The sequence below is a fragment of the Guillardia theta genome, assembly GCF_000315625.1.
Source record: "Guillardia theta CCMP2712 unplaced genomic scaffold GUITHscaffold_18, whole genome shotgun sequence".
Lineage (NCBI taxonomy): Eukaryota > Cryptophyceae > Pyrenomonadales > Geminigeraceae > Guillardia > Guillardia theta.
The window spans coordinates 231,291-250,433 of NW_005434656.1; the positions used below are offsets into that span (position 1 = coordinate 231,291).

General features: G+C 52.9%; 5 protein-coding genes across 5 annotated transcripts in view; 3 read left to right on the top strand and 2 right to left on the bottom strand.

Moving 5' to 3' along the window:
* Window positions 1-6,122: 6,122 nt before the first annotated feature.
* Window positions 6,123-8,919, bottom strand: GUITHDRAFT_135986 (hypothetical protein; the record flags this gene model as incomplete). Its single annotated transcript, XM_005836216.1, has 7 exons — window positions 6,123-6,260; window positions 6,310-6,350; window positions 6,401-6,420; window positions 6,526-7,073; window positions 7,448-7,690; window positions 7,928-8,554; window positions 8,608-8,919. 7 exons carry the CDS (start codon window positions 8,917-8,919, stop codon window positions 6,123-6,125), a joined length of 1,929 nt encoding a protein of 642 aa, XP_005836273.1.
* Window positions 8,920-10,556: 1,637 nt separating this feature from the next.
* On the top strand, window positions 10,557-12,419 carry GUITHDRAFT_104824 (hypothetical protein; the record flags this gene model as incomplete). Its single annotated transcript, XM_005836217.1, has 1 exon — window positions 10,557-12,419. One exon carries the CDS (start codon window positions 10,557-10,559, stop codon window positions 12,417-12,419), a length of 1,863 nt encoding a protein of 620 aa, XP_005836274.1.
* Window positions 12,420-12,688: 269 nt separating this feature from the next.
* Window positions 12,689-14,537, bottom strand: GUITHDRAFT_93333 (hypothetical protein). The gene has a single exon (XM_005836218.1). It carries the CDS (start codon window positions 14,430-14,432, stop codon window positions 12,903-12,905), a length of 1,530 nt encoding a protein of 509 aa, XP_005836275.1. The 5' UTR covers window positions 14,433-14,537; the 3' UTR covers window positions 12,689-12,902.
* Window positions 14,538-15,920: 1,383 nt separating this feature from the next.
* Window positions 15,921-16,782, top strand: GUITHDRAFT_151501 (hypothetical protein). Its single transcript, XM_005836219.1, has 2 exons — window positions 15,921-16,328; window positions 16,380-16,782. The coding sequence occupies exons 1-2, from the start codon at window positions 16,164-16,166 to the stop codon at window positions 16,635-16,637; spliced, it is 423 nt and encodes a 140-aa protein (XP_005836276.1). The 5' UTR covers window positions 15,921-16,163; the 3' UTR covers window positions 16,638-16,782.
* Window positions 16,783-18,431: 1,649 nt separating this feature from the next.
* Window positions 18,432-19,143, top strand: part of GUITHDRAFT_151502 (hypothetical protein) — a 2,578-nt gene continuing 1,866 nt past the window's right edge. The window contains exon 1 of the mRNA XM_005836220.1: window positions 18,432-18,496. Coding sequence (XP_005836277.1) covers window positions 18,447-18,496 — 50 coding nt within the window. The 5' untranslated portion in view covers window positions 18,432-18,446. The remainder of the gene's footprint in view (window positions 18,497-19,143) is intronic.

Sequence of the window (19,143 nt, forward strand, 5' to 3'; positions counted from 1 at the left end):
CGCTGCAGATTTCTCCTTGAATTCGTTTCCATACCACATGATGCCGTTCTACGACCTCCCTCTTCTCACGGGACTGGATTTCCCAGTCTCTCTTTCCTCACCAGTTCCTGCTCTCTGCTGATTCCTTCTTTGCACTTCTTGTTTTATCAGTTCACTTCCTCAACCTCTTCTCATTCCTCTGCTCCTCATTCGACTACTGCTGTCATCATGTAACTTTAATTTTTTCGAATCTATCCTCATGTTTCACCTACAACTCTTTCTCCATCACCCTCCCAACATTCACATTAATCTATGTTTCATGTGCTCAACCTGCACCTGCCTCCTGTCTCTGCTCCAGCTCCAGCTCCAGCCCCTGCTCCAGCTCCTACTCCTGCTCCTGCTCCTGCTCCTGCTCCTGCTCCTGCATACGCCCGTAGCCTCCTTTCCTATCGCTCTGCATTGCGCTTTGTTCTTCAAACAGCCATGTTTGACCAGTACCCTACCCTTCAATTCGGCTGCTGTATTCCGATCGTACCCCTTCTTCTTTTACCCTACCCCTTCAGATGATATCCTTACTACCCCGTGGTCCTAGATGGAAAGCAACGTATTCACCCCTATGACCCGCATATCAACCTCTACCCCACCCCTACCGTCGTCGTTTACCACCTCGCCTACCGACCCAGGTACCCACTACCCCCTTCGGATATCACCCACCCTACCTACTGAGAAAGTCAATCGGGACAAGTTACCCCACCCTTCACTCCAAAATTGTACCCTTACCCCTGAATGAAATTATTAACCCCTCTTTTTCATAGTAAAGTCATCGAATCCAGGGTACCTGAGCGTTGAATAGACCACCCTCCACCCCTGTATCTTATACCCCTACCCCCAAGATACAGCCCACCCCGAATAGGAGGTCAGGACGGGCATCAACGGCGTCGAATTACCGTTACAAGGCATCTGACCGTTACCCCCTAAAGATTCGTGATGTGCGGACGCAGCGCTATGAGATGAGATGAGGTCAGTGAGGAGGGAGGAAGAGGAGGAGGAGGGAGGGAGAGGAGGAGGGAGGGAGAGGAGGAGGAGGGAGGGAGAGGAGGAGGAGGGAGAGGAGGAGGGAGGGAGAGGAGGAGGGAGGGAGAGGAGGAGGGAGGGAGAGGAGGAGGGAGGGAGAGGAGGAGGGAGGGAGAGGAGGAGGGAGGAGAAATACCACAGGATGGCAGGAGACGAGGTGGATGGAGTCCGTGGGTGTTGGTGGAGGTAGGAGATAGGAGAGGAAGGAAAAGAAGGGGAGAAGGAGGCGAAGAATTCCAGGAATGATTCCCCATCAGTTATATGGATGTTGATGTTGATGTCAGCCTGCCGACTTGATTGCGAAAGTGAGTGAACGAGGGTCAGGAAGTGATGAATTGTCACTGGAAGGGATCGGGGGGAGACTGGGCTGCAAAAGTGAGGGGAACGAAGTGAGAAGAGGGAGTCTGTAATTGTAAAAGATGTATTATCAACTGTATGATCAATCGTCACACTGACAAAGAAGTCTGGCAGCCTTGGGCTTCTGACTTGTTTCATCGTTGCGTTTGAGTACAAGCTTCCGAGAAACCTTCCGGTACATTTAAGATCATTGCGTCACTTGCAAGTGAAGTTTCCTTAGCGATGTCTTGCAAGCTCGTCGTTTGATCGCCCTTTCAAGTCGTTGAGCTCGAGCAGCTGCAAGGACGTGAAGTTTTCAGTTGGGCACAAGAAATTTCCGATGACGATGAAGATGAAGAGAGAAGAAGAGAAGTATTGTGTGCGGAGGGTGTTTTTTTGCTGGTGAAGGTAGTTTCTCAGTGCTGGCGATGATGCTTCGAGCTGTTGGGTTCCGCTCAACGCCAAGAGAGCAGAGCTACGACTGGATGCGACCTTGATCTGCGGGCAGAGCTTCCGGTGAGAACAGATGGAGCAGCCAGAGAAAACACAGCGAGAAAAAGATGGAGGAGGAGCGTTGGGTTGGAGGGAGGAGAAGGGAGCAGCAGGGAGAAGCAGGGAGGAGCAGGGAGCGAAGAAGCGAAGGAGCGGAGGAGCGAGGAGGGGGAGAGAGAGCATGCATGTTTGCTCGCAAGAAGGTTTGGGAGTGGAACAGGTTGGTGTGAAAGGATCGAGAAGAAGCTGGGGGAGGGCAAACGGCATGCGTGACTGCTGGTGGTGGCAGTTGGAAACAGACAGGAGAGGACGAATGGACTTGCGTGATATCAGGTGATAGGGAGAAAGAGGGGAAAAGGGAGGGGGGGAGAGGAGGTGGGGGTGGGAGGGGGAGGGGGAGAGGGGAAGGGGAGGGAAGGGGGAGGCAGGGAGGGGCAGGGAGGAGGAAGGAGGGAGGAGGGAGGAGGGAGGAGGGAGGAGGGGGAAGGAGGGAGTGACCGTGGTGCTAACAAGGACATAGATGCTCTTGTATCACTGAAGCAAACAGAAGACGACGTGCTCGGTTTGTTGCTCCTGATACTCCAGAGGGAGACAGTGACAGGCTTTCTGTGCAGTAACAACGTACATGAAGCATGAAGCCGCTGCAAGCAAGTTGAAGGGGAGAGCGGGAGAGGAGGGGGGAGAGGAGACGGACGTCAAAAGGACTCGACCGAGCGAGAGCTTGATGACGAGCATGAGGGATTATTTCGGACTTTCGACACCGCTGGAACCGCTTTACAACGAATGGGTGAGATGAAAAAGAAGATGATAGATATGTGTGAAACAATCCTTGCTCTGTTTGTACAAGAGAACGTACACTTCTCTTGTCCTTTCCATCCTTGCTATCTGTTTTGTTGTCCTTGTTTGCTCGCCTACTTTGCTCTGTCTGACTATCTTATCCTTATCCTTGTCCGCTCAGTCGAAAGCCGATGCGCAATGGGGCCAGCTCGCAGTTGCCTTCCCAGGACTTCGGGTGAAAATCTTAACCTGTTGACATCATGTTGTCTTTTCTTGTATCGTTCTCTGTCATCGCTGTTCAGCTTCGTGAGCCTTTTTTCCTTGATGTATGAAGTCCAGTTGATCTTCAATTCGTGCTACATCCTTAAAACTCCTGGTCTTGCCCTACCTCCTGCTCCTCCTCCTGCTCCTGCTCCTCCTGCTCCTGCTCCTGCTCCTGCTCCTCCTTCCCGAGTCATCGATGTTCGCTCTACATTTCTGCTTCCAGCAATCTTGCGCATTGCTCGTTCGAGGCTTCTTCTCCTCACCGGCTTTTTCTCGGCAGGTCCTTCGGCAAGATCCAGTGGAATGTCTTTTCTCGTTCATTTGCAGCTCCAACAACAACATTGCAAGAATTACATTGATGGTGATTTTTCACTCCTCGTCCTCGTCCTCGTCCTCGTCCTCGTCCTCGTCCTCCTCCTCCTCCTCCTCGTCCAAATCTTCCTCGTCCTCCTCGTCCTCGTCCCCCCTTTCTCGTTCTTGTCCTTGTCCTCCTTGCAACCGACCTGACGCTTTCGATCGGCATAGATCGACAGGCTCTGCAGCAAGTACGGGAAAAGGCAAGTTCAATCATTGAGAGGAAGGAAGAGCAGAGTCTGCAAGTGAAGTGGGAAGTGGCAGAAGTTGAGACGAGGAGAGACGAGACGACAACAGGAAGACACTTATTGAGATTATGCTGACTTTGGTTTCAAGATTCGGGAGGTACAAGAACATCGAATTCTTTTCCTTCCCAAAGGTTTTCTTGCTCCTGCTCTTGCTCCTGCTCCTGCTCCTGCTCCTGCTCTTGCTCCTGCTCCTGCTCCTGCTCCTGCTCCTGCTCCTGCTCCTGCTCCTGCTCCTGCTCCTGCTCCTGCTCCTCCCTCCCTCCTCCCAGCATCCCTCCTCCTTGCCCCTCCTCCTCCTCCTCCTCCTCCTTCTCCTTCTCCTCCTCGTCGGCTGATTTTTCTCCCTTGTGCAGCTCGAGAATCTTGCAAAGGCATCGGAAGAAGAATTGCGAGCGCTGGGTCGGCAAGTTTTGTCGTGACATGTGATGTAACATGTTGAAAGGTCTCGGATATCGCTCAAAGTATGTTCACCGCACTGCCTCCTTCCTCGTTGATGAGGTACGTGTTGTCGTTGTCGGAGATGATGATGATGATGATGATGGTGATGGTGATGGTGATGGTGATGGTGATGGTGATGGTGATGGTGCTGCTGCTGCTGCTGCTGCTGCTGCTGCTGCTGCTGCTGATGATGATGATGATGATGATGATGATGATGATGATGATGATGATGGTGCTGGTGATGGTGCTGGTGATGATGATGATGATGATGATGATGGATATCATGATGATGCTCCACTTTATCCTCACCCTCCTCCTTGTCCTCCTTGTCCTCCTTGTCCTCCTTGTCCTCCATCTCATTCACGTTCTCCTTGCTATGTTTGTCTCCCTCATCGTGTCAGTCAGGGAGGAGAGCCATGGCTCTTCGATCTTCGTAACGTCGATCACAAGGAGGCGCAAGCAGCTCTCCAGCAACTCCACGGTAATGAGAATGAGGAAGAGGAGGACGAGGACGAGGACGAGGACGAGGACGAGGACGAGGACGAGGACGAGGAGGAAGAGGAAGAGGAAGAAGACGAAGAAAAGGAGGAAAAGGAGAAAGAGGAGGGGGAGGCAGGGGAAGGCAGGAGGAGGCGGGAGGAGCAGGAACAGCAAGAGCATTAGCAGCATTAGCATCAGGAGCAGGAGGCGGGAGGAGCAGGAGGAGGGGGAGCGGGAGCGGGAGGAGGTCTGCAAGATGAGTGTGTGAGCAGGGGTGGGTGCGAAGGTTGCAGACTGCGTGTGCTTGTTTTCGCTCGACAAACCTTGTGCGATCCCTGTGGACACCCACGTCTGGCAGATCACCGTGAGGTAGTACTGGAGGAGAGAGGGAGAGAGGGAGGAAGAGGGAGGGAGGCACGCGGAGGAGACGGACGGAGGAGACGGACGGAGGAGACGGACGGAGAGGGAGGAGAGGGAGGGAGAGAAGCGGGAGGGGAGGGAGGGAGGGAGGGAGGGAGGGAGGAGCTGAAGTTTCTGCTGGTAGGGAGTTGGATCCTTCCTTGGCGGAAACGAAGAGTTTGACTCCCAAGATCTATCAGGTTTCTTCTTGTTGTTCTCATTCACCTTTCTCCCTTCAGATCAGATTCTTCATCCGTCCCTCCTCTCCTCCTCCTTCCTCCCTCCTTCTACTCTTTCATCCTCCCCTCCTTCCCCTCGATCTCCGTGCTCCGTCCTTCCTTCCTCACTCTCGATTCCTGCTTCGCTGCTCTCCCGTCTTCTTCCTCACTCTCGCTCAGCGCGTTGGAGATCTTTGGAGGAGCCGCTACGGAGAGCATGCGGGTTGGGCCCACACGATCCTGTTTGCTGCCGATCTATCCAAGTTCAAGACGAGAAAGTAGGAGGGAGGAGGGAGGAGGGAGGAGGGAGGAGGGAGGAGGGAGGAGGGGGAAGGGAGGAGGGAGGAGGGAGGAGGGAGGAGGGGGGAGGGGGGAGGGAGGAGGGAGGAGCTAATTTGAGCTGCAGGGAGGAAGCTCTGGGTGTAGAGAGCGACAAGCCCAAGTCTTCGAGGTCTCCAAAGAAGAAGCAGAAGGTGGAGGACCTGTGATGAAGAAGCAGAGCGAGGAGAGAGGAGGAGAGAGGAGGAGAGAGGAGGAGAGAGGAGGAGTGGATCGAGGGGGAGAAGATATCGGAGAGGAGGAGGAGGAGGAGGAGGAGGAGGAGGAGGAGGAGGAGGAGGAGGAGAAAGACGAAGGAGTAATCACGGAGGAGAAATCTCAAATTCTTTTGACTGGGATCTCATAATAATTTTGCTTTCACTGTACATGTTAAAGTTCAAACCTTCACACTGCCGGCTCCTCCAACTGAGTCAAAACCTCAAGGTCCCCCTCGTGCCCTCCCTCCTTCGCTCTCGCTTCCCCATCCCCTGTTCCTTCCTCCTCCTCCTTCCTCCTTCCTCCTCTCCTCTTCACTTCCCTGCGCTCTCCCTTTCTCCTTGCTCCCGTCCTTCAAGCATCTTTCTTCCTTTGCCTCTCCTCCCTCTGACTCTCTGCTCTTCTCTCTTCTCCTTCCTGTCTCATGCTCTCTCACCCTGTTCTGCCTTCTCCCTCCCCTGTCCTGTCCTGTCCTGTCCTGTCCTGTCCTGTCCTGTCCTGTCCTGTCCTGTCCTGTCCTTCCCTGCCTTCAATCGTGGTTCCTCATCGTTGGCGACTGATGATGTCGAGCAGCTCCATGCGAGTGTCTCCTCCTCTCCTTTATCTCATCCACCGATGTCTGCAGCATGTCCACCTTCTCCTCCAGCTTGTGCACGACCTGCAGCACCTGCCGTCCTCGGTCAGAACCCACCTGTACCCCAGCTGAGCTGCATCACCTGCGACAAGCTCGCCTGCATCTGGAGCAAGAGGCCCTCGTCTTATCAGGTGTCAGCGCAACAGCAAACGTGAAAAAACCTCATCGCTCACCTATCAATGCCACCGGGTTGCTGCAAACAAGATCAGCAATCTCCTCCTCCTCCTCCTCCTCTTCCTCCTCCTCCTCCTCCTCCTCATGATCATGCTCCACAACGCGATCTCTCTCTTCATCTCACCCGGCCTCGTTCCCCCCGACTTGTCCCTGCCGTGTTGGCAACTTGTGTCGGTCGATGGGAGAACCGTGCTGGGGGCTCGCAGGCCTCGGCGGGGAGGCGATGGCAGCAGACTGCCTGTGCTGCTCGGCAAGAGAAAGATTACTCTGATGGAACCTGCGCAGAGCTTCTATGTCGAGGTAGAAGGTGCGGTAGAGCCGATCCTTCTCCTCCTCGAAGCTCGCGAGCCCCTTGTTCGTCCTGCTGTACACCGAGCTCCTCCTCCTCCTCAGGTACGACATGCTGATCCTCCTCTCCTCGACACACCCGAAGGCCACGAAGCGCTTCCTCCTCCACCACAGCTGGATGATCCGGGCCGCCGACTCAAGGACGCGGCATCGGAGGTGGTTCAGGTCCATCTTGTTGAGCAGGAACTGCTCGTCCTCGCTCAGTTGCAGCGTCTGCGTTATGCTCGCCGTGATGAACGCGACGATGATCGGGCCCACGGACATGGCGGCGCATGAGGCGAACCTGCCGAAGTGAGTGACGGGGACGACGTCACCGTAACCAACCTGAGAGGATGAAGCAAGTCAGCGAAGGCTGCTCCGATCTCCACTTTCTCCTCCTGCTCCTCTCCTCGTCCTCCTTCTCAACGGGTCCCTCCTCCGGTTCTCCCCTCGTCGTCTCCTCCCCACGACCTTGAAGAACTTTAGTCTACTCTCGAGCCCTTACCCTTTTTCACGACCTTTTCTCACTTGTAACTCCTTGTACCCACCTCCTGTTTCCCTTACAGACCGTCCTACTTCCCTCCCCTCCCCTCCCCTTTCCTTCACTCCTTCCCCTCCCTCCTCCTTCCCCCCCCTCCTCCTTCCCCTCCCTCCTCCTTCCCCTCCCTTCCCTTCCTCTGTCCCCTCCCTTCTCTCCTCCTCTTCCTTCCACATCCTACCGTAGTAAGAGTCACGTACACGACCCACATCTGATCCCAGAGGTACGTGCTGTGCTCCTGGTACGCGGGGCCCTCGGCGATCCGGATGAAGTAGGTGATGGTGAGGATGACGCAGACGGTGAGGAAGGAGATGATAGAGATGGGATGGCGTTTGATCGCAACCTTCACCGCCAGCAGCCGGAATGAGAGGAGACTCTGTTGAACCATCTTGATCGTCTGCTGATCCCTGAGCATGTACGATTCCTGCATGCTGCCGTTACAGGAATTCCGTGGGAGCGGGACGAGCAGGAGGAAAGAAAAGGAAAAGGGGGGCGACGAGGACCATGAGGACGACGAGGAGGAGGAAAGAAAAGGAGTGGAGGAGCATGACGAGGAGGATCAGCAGGATCAGAGGAGGAGGAGGAGGAGGAGGATCAGGAGGAGAAGCAGAAGCAAGAGGAGGAGGAGATCAGGAGGAGGAGATCAGGAGGAGGAGATCACCTCCAGGTTGAAGTAGCGGAATTGAACTTTCATATGGACCCATCGCCAGGCATGGTACAGCCTCAGCAGCATCAGAGCGCATAGGATAGACTCTAGCCTGTAGTAGACGGTCGTCCCGGACATCTCGAGAGGACAGTCGTAGTTGAGGAAGGGCACGGTGTGGACGGCATTGATGAGGAGCTCGAGGTAGAGCCCCAGCCTCGACCCGATGCTGAGGCTGAATGCCTTGGGCATTCCCTTCCCTCCCTCTGCCAGCTGTTTTCGATCCTTCATCAGCAGGGACTCCTTGGACGACTCCAGCTGGGTTGTCAACTTGTACTGCACGATGACAAGGCCCATGATGACGGCTGTCATCAGACTCTGGACCAGCTTGAGGAAGTCGGCGATTGGTTTGTTGCACTTGCGGGGATTCTTGCTGAGGGACTCCATGTACTTCTCCTCCTCTGCGGTCAGAGAACGGTCGATGTAGTCTCCTGAGACACAGAGCTCGTTGATCATCACTCCCAGGAAGAGAGAGAGGACGGCAAGGACCGCCAGCAGCGTCTGCCTGCTCTTCAGCATCGCCGTCAGCTCTCGGATCTGACGCTGCTCCTTCGTGTGAGTCATCATGAGAGTCGCAACAGCCTCCTGCGAGCTCTTCAAGTCAGAACCAACATGAGGCGTCAACGAGCAAGGGCGACCTCGACCACGTGCCTCGGCGGCTTCATCTTGCTCTGACGGATGCTTTCCCGTATTTTGCTCCTCATTCTCACTGAAGGTCGAATGCTCCCAGCGTCTGCAAGGAACGCTTCTCGCTTCAGCTGGAACTCATCCACCTCTCTGCTGGGGAAGACAAACTCTCCCTGCACCGAAGAGTTCTCGCTGGAGGAGTTCTCCTGCTGCGGTGCCCTCGGCATCTTTCTGCGCAGGCTGTATCGGTTGTCAAGCTTCGAAAACTTGGAGCGGTTGCGGGCCCAATCCTCCTCCTCCTCCTCCTCGTCGAGATGATTCATGCTCAAATACTGTTCCCCTGGCTCTCCGTCCCGGAGATCGTGCCAGCAACTCTGCAGCTCATGATTACACAGGCATCAAAACTCTCAATCCTGTAGTCCTCCATTACATTCAATCCATCCACGTCAACTCATCGAGTTCAACCTCCCCGCAGGCCATTCCTCCCTTCCTCGCCTCTCTACTCCCTTCCTCGCCTCTCTACTCCCTTCCTCGCCTTCACCTCTTCTCCCTCCCCTTCCTCTCTCCCTTCCTCGCCTCTCGATACTCCCTTCTTCTTCTCCTTCCCCTTCCCCTTCCCCTTCTTCCTTCTCCTTCTCCTTCTCCTTCGCCTTCCCCGTCCTAGAAGCTCCCACACCGCCTGCTCTAGTCATCCATTGTTCTTTCTCTGTTGGCTAGCTCTGTCAATTCCCCAAGAGGGCACCTCGGGGCATGGCAATAATTTCCTAGTTGCAGAATAGAAAAATACCGAGAGATGGCCCCTTTCTTCTGTGGGAGTCAAATCAAATGCGACAACTTGTGAAAGCAAAATGACTTTCAAATCGTCAAGACATCCAAATTGCGACTGTTGGCTACTCAACTTTATGCACCAAAACACTCAACGTGCTCCGCCGGCCCCCCGGGCCTTCCGGCCCGGACCCGGCGTCCGACTAGGCCTAGTACGTTCCGACCGATCACGATCCGATCAGTAGTACCGTCCGACGGGCCGTACCGCCGGGTCCGACCGGCCCGGCCCGCCGCCCGCACGACCGGGTTCACTGAGTCCACGCCCGGCCCGGGCCGCCGCCCGGGCCGGCCCACAGCCTGCCGGGCGGCTCAGCATGCAGTTTTGAGGCGGGCTCATTATGATCATGAAATATTTTGGAGGAGGGGTGGTCAGGAGCCGGTAGTATGGCTGGACAAGTTTTTTGCACCCCACCCTCAGCTGGTAGCCTCCAGAGACTAGGAGAGAGGGGTGATCAAATAATTGGGGGGTACATTGGGGGGTACATCCCCGATTCACTGGGGTCAATGTCACCGCTACCTTACTTCATGACCCCTCCTCTCGACCTTGACCACCCCCCCATTTCACACTCACCTTACCGCCCCCTTGTCACTTGTTTTTTTTTTTTGGGCTCGAATTAGCGCCTCACGACCGTTGGCGCCGAAAGGCGGGCGATTTTAAAATGCTCCTAGTGTCTAAGGGAAACAATAATTTTGTTCTAGTACTGCAGGACCATTATAAAATTCCAATGACCAGTTATACATCGGAAGCGGTACTGGGACCTCCTTAAAAACTATTTTAAATACAAACATTTTAGCACTACCTGTCAGCAGCCACAGCGCTCCACACAGCAGGGTTCCCCCTTCCATGCTGGCGAGCAGGGCGCGGCAACGGCTCCTTCCCATCCCCCCTTGTGTCCACCTCTCAATGCTTCCCTTCCCCTGACGTCTCCTTCCGCGCTCTTTTCTCCCCCCCTGCAGTAACCCGCACTGTCACCCCTTATGACCGATTGGATGACACTCAATCGCACCACTCTTGCTTCCCACTCATCCTACTAGAAACCTCCCTTCTGCTCTCAACGGTCCCCCCCCTCTCTGTCGTCCATTCCTTCCGTAAGTCAATCTTCCATTGGCCTTCTCCGGTTCCTTGCAACGAAGCATGTCCCCCATCAGCGTGTGCGTGACAATAGACAAGAGGAGCTGGAGGAAGCGAAAGGAGGATCGCAAATGCAGCCCCAACCTGAGCACGGACGGGGTGCTGAATACACACAAGGGGTCGTTTCACAGAAAGCATTCCCTGACAGTGATGGATATCAACCATGCCACCAAGGGTGCGAGCGGCGCTTCGCTCTTCTACTGTTCTCGGCCTCTGGAGGCAGCTCTGACAAGGAGACCTTTCCAGTTGATCATGCTCGTACTTGGAGGATACAGCCTCTTCTCTTTCTTCGCTTGCTGGTCCTTCGTACCTCGACATGATCATATCTCCGAGCTCCGTTTCATCACCTTGACTCTGAGAGGAGGCGACGACGTGGCCCTTGCGAGGGTCGGATCGTTTGGAGCTCTCTTGTATGGCAAAGAGCTTCGCCCGAGCAACGCTTCTCAGAGCGGAGCCATCGTTTCTTTGCAGTACGAGCACACTGTCTCAATGGACGGCTGGTACTTCACAACCAGCGAAGCTGACAAGCAACTCGATCCGATAAGGTTCCGTGTGGAAGCATATGACGTAGTCAAGGGCAAGTGGAAGGTTGTGGGCTCGTCAAGCTATCTCGTGTGCGTGAACACGTACATCTTTCTGGACACTCGTTTCCGCACCAACGAGACCCGAGGCTTCCAGCAGGTTTTCCAGGTGCAAGCGAGGAGCGCTTGGCCAGAGCTGATGGACAAGCTCGTAAGCGCCTTGTGCTTCTTCATCGGAGCTTTTGCTGCTGCTCATGGTCGTGCAGCCTTCGCGGCAAACTTGGCCGTCTGGACTTGTCTGATCCATGCCGTTGACTTCTTGTTCCTGGCGTCCCAGTCGTGGCTGTTCGGAACCAGGGCAGCGCCAGGAGACAAGAGCACATACCTGCTCGTGGTGCTCGGGATGGACTGGGTCTTATCCTTCGTTCTGCTTAGATGCCTGAAACAAGAGCATGTCGCTCGATTCTTCCAGATTCAAGGGTTCGGCTACTTCGTGCTCTTTCTCTACATGCGAGGTAAGCCCACGTTTGGCTCAGCAATCGGGCATGCATACATCATCTGTTCCATCATCTTCTATGGGGGCGTGGGGATCTCGATACCGGCTTTCCGCAGTTATGAACTCTGGAGGGCAAAGCGGATGATTCAACCCGACGTGCTGCAGTACGAGGAGCTGTGGAGAAGATGTTTAAATACTCTCAGCCAACAGCTTGACCAGCTTGGCGAAGTGATCAGGCTCTACGAGAGCGCCTGCTCTGAAGACGGCAGACAGTACGTGCAGAGCTGTCCGACATCCTCTGGTCCTCTCGTGCCGGTCAAGAGCCTGGAAGAGCTGTACTCGCACAACGAAATCATCTCTGCCATCCTGAGGTCCAAGGTGCTGACATGGGCTGCGCGATGCGACGGGCTGCTGCATGCCATGGAGGAGCTGATCAGCGCGAGGGACTGCGAGGGCCCTGAGATGATGTCGCTCGTTAGATGGAGCCCTACCAAGAAGAAATCGCGGGTTGTGGAGAAGGCCTTTAGGCTGTATCACGGGGACTTGTCAAAGGTTCTAGACGTCGTGAGGGAGTGCATCATCTTCAATCGAGTTGAGGACCTGAAGGAGTGTATAGAAGAGATCTTCCACGACGAAGACATCGAGTTTGTTCGCATCAAGAACCGTCTGAGCAAAGATCACTGCGCGCAAAGCACTGGAGGCTACAGGGATGTGCTGTTGAACCTGAGGCTCCGCTCGTTCATCTTCAAAGTTGTTGAGGTTCAACTTATCTTGCGGGAGTTCTCAGAGCTCAAGAGCGATGAAGGGCATGCGCGATACGTACAATACAGGAACTGCCTCTGCTCGTAGAGGCTCCTTTTTGCCATGTTGTCATTTTGAATTTTTCGTCAATCTTGAGGAATCAGCCGATCAGACGCCTAATGTAGGCAAAATGTGCCAAACTTGCTATCGGAGTTGTCCGATTTTGAGATTTTAGATCATCTGGAAGCTCTGATTGCGATTTTGAAAAAGCTGTGATTGCGATTTTAAAGTAATGTCGAAAGTATGTTATAAATGAATGAATCACTTGAAATTTGCATGCCGTCTCCGTCTTACACTGATTTATGTTACACCGATTTGTGTTTGTTCAAATGTTTACTTAGACTACTACTTGATCGATGATTTTAACCAAACAAAAAAGAAATGCATCTTGACACGATGCAGCTTGTAGCATTTATGATACATCTCTCTAGGTTTTCACGTGGGTGCGTGAAGCTAGCATACACGGGGGACCGCAAGCAACAAGAGCATGGACGAGCACGCATGCGGGGCCATGATCACCTGGTCGGCAGATCATGAGTCCTCGATCACGAAGCCTCCTTCAAGAAGCCCCTCGCTCATCTCAACTCCATCAGACTCTAGCTCTGCCCTCGTCTTCATCGCCAGCGACCTCCAGTCGATGCTCATGATGTAGATTGACAAGCTCGTGAACAGCAGGAACACTCCCCACACCTGCCCCCACCACAGACCCAGGATGCCATGGCCGTAGTAAAAGCTCATCGTGAGACCCAAAGGGATCCCGATGAGGTAGCAGGCTACCAGGTTCGCAACCAGCCCCACCTGCTGCTTCCCCGAACCCAGCAGGATCCCGGACAGAGCCCCGTACCCCGAGTTGAACAGGAGGAAGAGCATCAGGGCTGGCGTGCATCTCGACACCAGGACGAAGGACTCCTCGCCCTGAAGGAAAGATGTCACCCACGTCCCCCTGCTTGCCCACAGGGGGACGATGATGAAGAATGCCGACAGCAGCGCCAGGAACACCGCCATCCCCGCTGACCTCTGCGCCGCCACCGGCAGCCCAGCCCCCAGCGCGTTCCCTACCCGAGTCCCTGCCGCGATCGCGATCCCCTCTCCTGTCGCGTACATGAAGTACGAGAAATTCACCAGCACCGTCTGCACAGCCGTCGCTGTCTCCCCGAACGCGCTCCCTACCACTCCCAGCACCTCATACGACCACCACTCCAGGCACACCATCCCTGCTCCCGTCAGCGCTAACCCCGCGAAGCCCCACAGCCCTGCCTTCGCCCCCCAGCTCCAGCCCTTCCACGTCTTCTTCTGGTAACCCCCGGCTGCGATCAGCCCTAGGAACACCACGTTCCCGCACGTGTACGCGCACAGCACCGCCACAGGCGCCCCGTACAACCCAAGCCCCAGCATGTCCCGCTCGATCAGCAGCCACCCGAACATCCACGTGAACACCAGCACTGCGCATGAGACGGCCGTAATCGGCCGCAGGATCCCCTGCGCCTCCAGCCACACCTTGAGCAACTGCATCAGCGCCATCGGCGGCAGCGTCAGGATCTGCCAACGGATGAAGCTCCCCGCCATCCCCGCGATCGTCGGAGCGATCCCGCAGGCATGGAACATCTGCCCTGCAAATAGCCACAGCGTTGAGATAGCCGCCAGCACCACCCCCGCCACCACCATCGCCTGCTGCAGCAGCAGACCCACAAGCTCGTACTTCCTCGCCCCGTAGGCCTGCGACCCCAGCGTCCCCAGCGCAGTCGACGCGCCCGTGTACACTGCATGCCCGCTCATGTTGGATAGCATGAAAGCCAGCCCTGCCGCAGCAAGCTCTCGCTCCCCGAGCTTTGCCACGAAGGCCAGGCACACGATCTCCACACCCGTGTCGAGAGCATACGAGACGGTGGGGGGTAAGGCATAGACGAGGAAACTCCAGAACTCCTTACGGAGAGCTTGCCCGTCCAAGAGACGTGCCTCAACAGTCTGCTGCTGGCTCACTTCATATACCTTGGGTGTTTTGAAAATCTCAAGAATCTTTTTCGAATGGTGCGGCGTTGAACCAGATTTTTGCACGGTCATGGATGAGTTCTTTCTTTCGAGAGATGGCGGTGAAAGGGCCCTGAGTCTTTTGTAGTCCGGATCGCAGCTGGTTTTCTAGAATGAATTTTGAGAAAATCTCATCCTGTAAACGTTTCAAAGAAGTGTCAGCGACCGATATGCCGGGAGCAACAATTCTCGATGGCCATCAAACAATCGAGGCCACAAAACAAGAACCAAGTCCTTGAACAAGAACCATGATAACATCTGACAGGCAAATGATGTGGCAAATATCAAAACTGGCAAGAGGATCTCCCTAGCGAAGCCTCACTGAAAGGTGGAAACGAACAGGACAAGGATAACATTTCGTCACAACGACTCAAAAAGGTTGAAGGCTTTCGCATCCAGGAGCAGTTCGATCAAATGATCCTAAGTCCTACTACTCAATCATATGTCGACTCAGGAGTATACGGAGACAGGAGATGGAATAAGAGCGCGACACAGAAGCAGCACCTAGGAGAAAACAACGCGGGCGTTATGGCTCAGAAACGATTCGCCTTTTCGTCACAACTGGACTAATGTTTGTAGGTGGAGGTGGAGATGGATTGGGATCAAGAAGAGTTGCTGTAGATTATGACATCAAGAGCAAACGAGTAGGTGTAGAGGAGACCAGACAAGAGCAGAGGCGCGGAAAGGATAACATAGCCGCCTGAACCATCAGCTGGTGGGGGAGGAGCAAATTATCATGGGGGTGGGGGGTGATCAGATGCTTGTCTAGGGGGTAGTATGACAGGAAAAAGTACCCCTTGCATTGACAGACAATCCAAAGGGGTGGTGAAGATGGGAGGTACTACATTTCAGTAGAGTGGGTGGTGATGATACCGGTACTTTATACTAAACATTTACCAATTTTGCAGGGGTGGTCAGATCGTCGGTAGTGGGGTGGGTGATGCCCCTTCTTTCCCCAACAGATATTTTTTTTTGTTTCCCAAGACCCCTCCATTTCTATGGGGAAAGACCCACCTATGATGGGTGGTACACATTATGCTCTCCACCCCTCATTTTCCCACCCTGAACAGGGAATCTGTGGGGTACTGGAGCGAATCCTATAAAAGTCGAGATATTGGTCTCGAAAAATAATTTAATTGTTCAAATCTTCTAGTTATATGCACCCAGTATGGTACAAACTTTCATATATATAGTTTTAGACGACTCCTCGCCCATTGTAGCCTCCCCCCACATTCTGTACTTACAGGGCAGAACTCGTTACAAAGAGAACATTACTAGTACAAAATTCCCCGTTATATATACTTTTATATATTGTCTGTACTGCGATAAAGTCCTTTTCCATTGTACATGGCAACATGTGGTAGCACCGTAGTTTTAAAGCGAATAACTTGAAGATGGACAATTTATTTGAAATTGTATGATATATTTCCAAATAACAGAATTAAATCTTTCACAATTTTGAACAAATTGGTTACCCACCCTGTGATCCTGCATATCCCTCCTAGAAGATACCGGTGGTTCATCCCCCTGCTCCTCCTCACATCAAACAGGATCTCTGCTCCTGAAGCCGCGCTGCCTCCCTAGAGACTGGACCCGTCTCTCAACCGCTTCTTTGTTCAGAACTAGGGAGAGTCTTCTCTCCCTCCCTCCTTTGCCGCCATCTCGTTTCAACACCCGTTTGATCGCTCTGGCGAAACTCAAGAAAACCTGGTTTCTAGCGAAGGAGCATTTTTCCCAAACATGTGGCAGCCACCACCATCGATGATGAACCCTTACTTCATGCACCCTGCCTTCATTCCGTACCCGTATGTATACCCAGTCTATATGCCCCCAATGCCACCACAACCACCACCTCCGCAAGTGCCGCAGTTGACCAAGAAGCAGCTGAAAGCAGAGAAAAGGAAGAAGAGGAGATTAGCCAAAGCTGAGGTGCTTCTGTTGCAGGTTGCTGCACATGCTGTCTCTGATACTGATCTGCAGGGCTGCCCTCGAAAACCCGCGACCTCCTTTGTAATGTTCTCCAATGCTCACAGAGAGGAAGTGAAGAAGGCAAACCCCACGTTGCCCATGATAGACATCGCGCGGAAGCTCGGCGAGATGTGGAGAGAGCTGGATCCCATGATACGCAAAGAGTGGGAAGACAGGGCAACGTCAGCAAAGGACGAGTACCTCGAGGCGAAGAAAGTATGGCTGGAACAACGGTCGTCCAACATTAATGGACTTTACAAGGATGAGTAGTTTAAACGACTTTTCCCGATAACGTAGGATTGTCTATCTCACTACAGCAGGAAAGCAACTTAAATGTTTTTGCCGGCGATAATGATGGCAACCAGTTAAAAATACTTCAATTTTGAATAGTGTGAATGAATGCTTTGAATACTTAGACTGGTATCTTCTACGCGTGCCCTTGATCACGGCACAACCTACAATCAGCCCTCACTGCTGAGATTTGCAACAGGACACCATCCAGCTCAGGAGAATGCTATTGAGGCGTCAGCATGGATGCCAACTCACTGTACCCAGCTGCATCGGCATGATCAGCCGCCGTGAACCCAGTCCTGAGCAGGCGCTTGTCAGACTGTTGTCAAAGCAACATCTCATCAGCGAGCTCACTTGTCTTCGGCATGAAGAACCGATCCTAACTTGATGAGCTCGTGTACAACTTCAACCCTCCCTCCTGACGCTGCAGCTGCGGCCATCGCTTCACCATTACGTGTCGAGCGGCAATTACACTGCAGACCGTGCAAGGGAGTCGCCCCATAGTTGTTGCTGGAGGCAGGAGACGAGCCAGCGCGTACGAGTTCCCTGCAGAGAGCACGAGAGCATCTCTTCAGGAGGCTTGGAGCATGCAACAGGACAGGAAGGGGATACCGCACTATCTCGACGTGGCCATTGTAGGCTGACACGTGCAATGCTGTGTCCCCGTCTTCGTTTGCCTTGAGGCAAGAGAAAGTGAGAGGGGGTGAGCTGTCAGAGAACAAGCACGCGTTCATGCATCAGGAGACAATCAGTACCACGTTCATGTCAGCCCCGCACTGGAGGAGAGCCTTGACAAGGTCAGCCTGACCTTCAGCTGCAGCTGCAAAGAGGAAGCTTTGCGCAGTCTCAGAGGAACCGAGTGAGGTATGAGGCAACACCTTGGGCTCTCGACACATGCCTCATTCACACATGACAGAGGAATTCGAATTTCTTCTCCGTAGAGCTCACTGACAATCACATCATCCTGTATCTGTCAAAGGCATCAGGCGCGGATCCAGCCATGCATGTCATTGTTTTACGAGAGTCTGGGCGACTCGCTCATGATTCGCCACTCTGTTTTCTGCAAAGATCGTGAGAGCAAGGACGAAGAGCAGCAACAGCCCACCCTCCGCTTGACTGCTCCCTCGAAGCATCGCCGCTCTCTTCCGCAACTCTTCCTGAGCGATGCCTCCTTTCAACCGCAGAAGTCGAGCTCCTCCACCCCCCATCCATGCCGAGTCGATCATGGTCGAAGCAACCATCGCCAGGTGGCAGGCCGCAAACACGAGGATCAAACTTGCCCTAGTCCCTCCCTTCATCCTGAAGTCTTGCCTGCTTCACCTGTCTGCTTCACTCTTGTTGCTTGCTACTCTGTTCTATGGCCTTCTTCAACTTCTCCTCTATCTCGTCAGCAGAATGTCCCACGTAAGATCCAGCAATGCCAGGTGTGTTGGTTCTCCTGTTATGATAAAAGTTCCTCGTGCCAACCTGTGCCAACAAGCTCAACAGACGCTCCCCGTGCCTTCCCCCACACAACTCACAATCACAGCGATGATCGCACATATCGTGAGCCCTTCCACTACCGCATGCCTCTTGAACTTGTAGGAGCCGAAGACCTTCCTCCACGTCATGTTGCCGATCCCACTAGAGGGCAGGAGGGCAGGAGGGCAGGAGGGCAGGAGGGCAGGACCTGCGGGGCGCGAGGAGAGGGAAGGGGATGCGGGGAGGAGAGGATTCTCCGGGCAATCGCCCCTCGTCCCCGCTAATACCAGCTCATCTCCCTCATTCTCACCCCCGCCTCTCAGCACCATGGGGAAGCGCAAGTCGGCGAAGAAAGTGCAGAAGAAGGAAAGACCCAAGTACGAGCCCTCCTCCTGCTCCTGCTCCTCCTCCTGCTCTCCCCCCCCCTCCCTCCTCCGGCTCCTCCTGGTCCTCCTGCTCCTCCGGGTCCACCTGCATCTACAGCTCTACCTGTACCTACAGCTCCAGATACACCTGCATATATATATATATATATATATGTATATATATATATATATATATATATATATATATATATATATATATATATATATATATATATATATATATATATATATATATATATAGATATATATATATATAGATAGGGGTATCTATATATATATATATATACATATACCCATATATATGTATATATATATATATATATATATATATGTATATATATATATATATATATATATATATGTATATATATATATATATATAGATATATATATATATATATATATATATATATATATATATATATATAGATATATATATATATCTATATGTATATATATATATATATGTATATATATATATAGATATATAGATATATATATATATATATATATATATAGATATATATATATATATAGATGCATAGATATATAGAGATACAGACATATATATATATATATAGATATATATATACATATATATATCTATATATATATATATATATATATATATAGATACG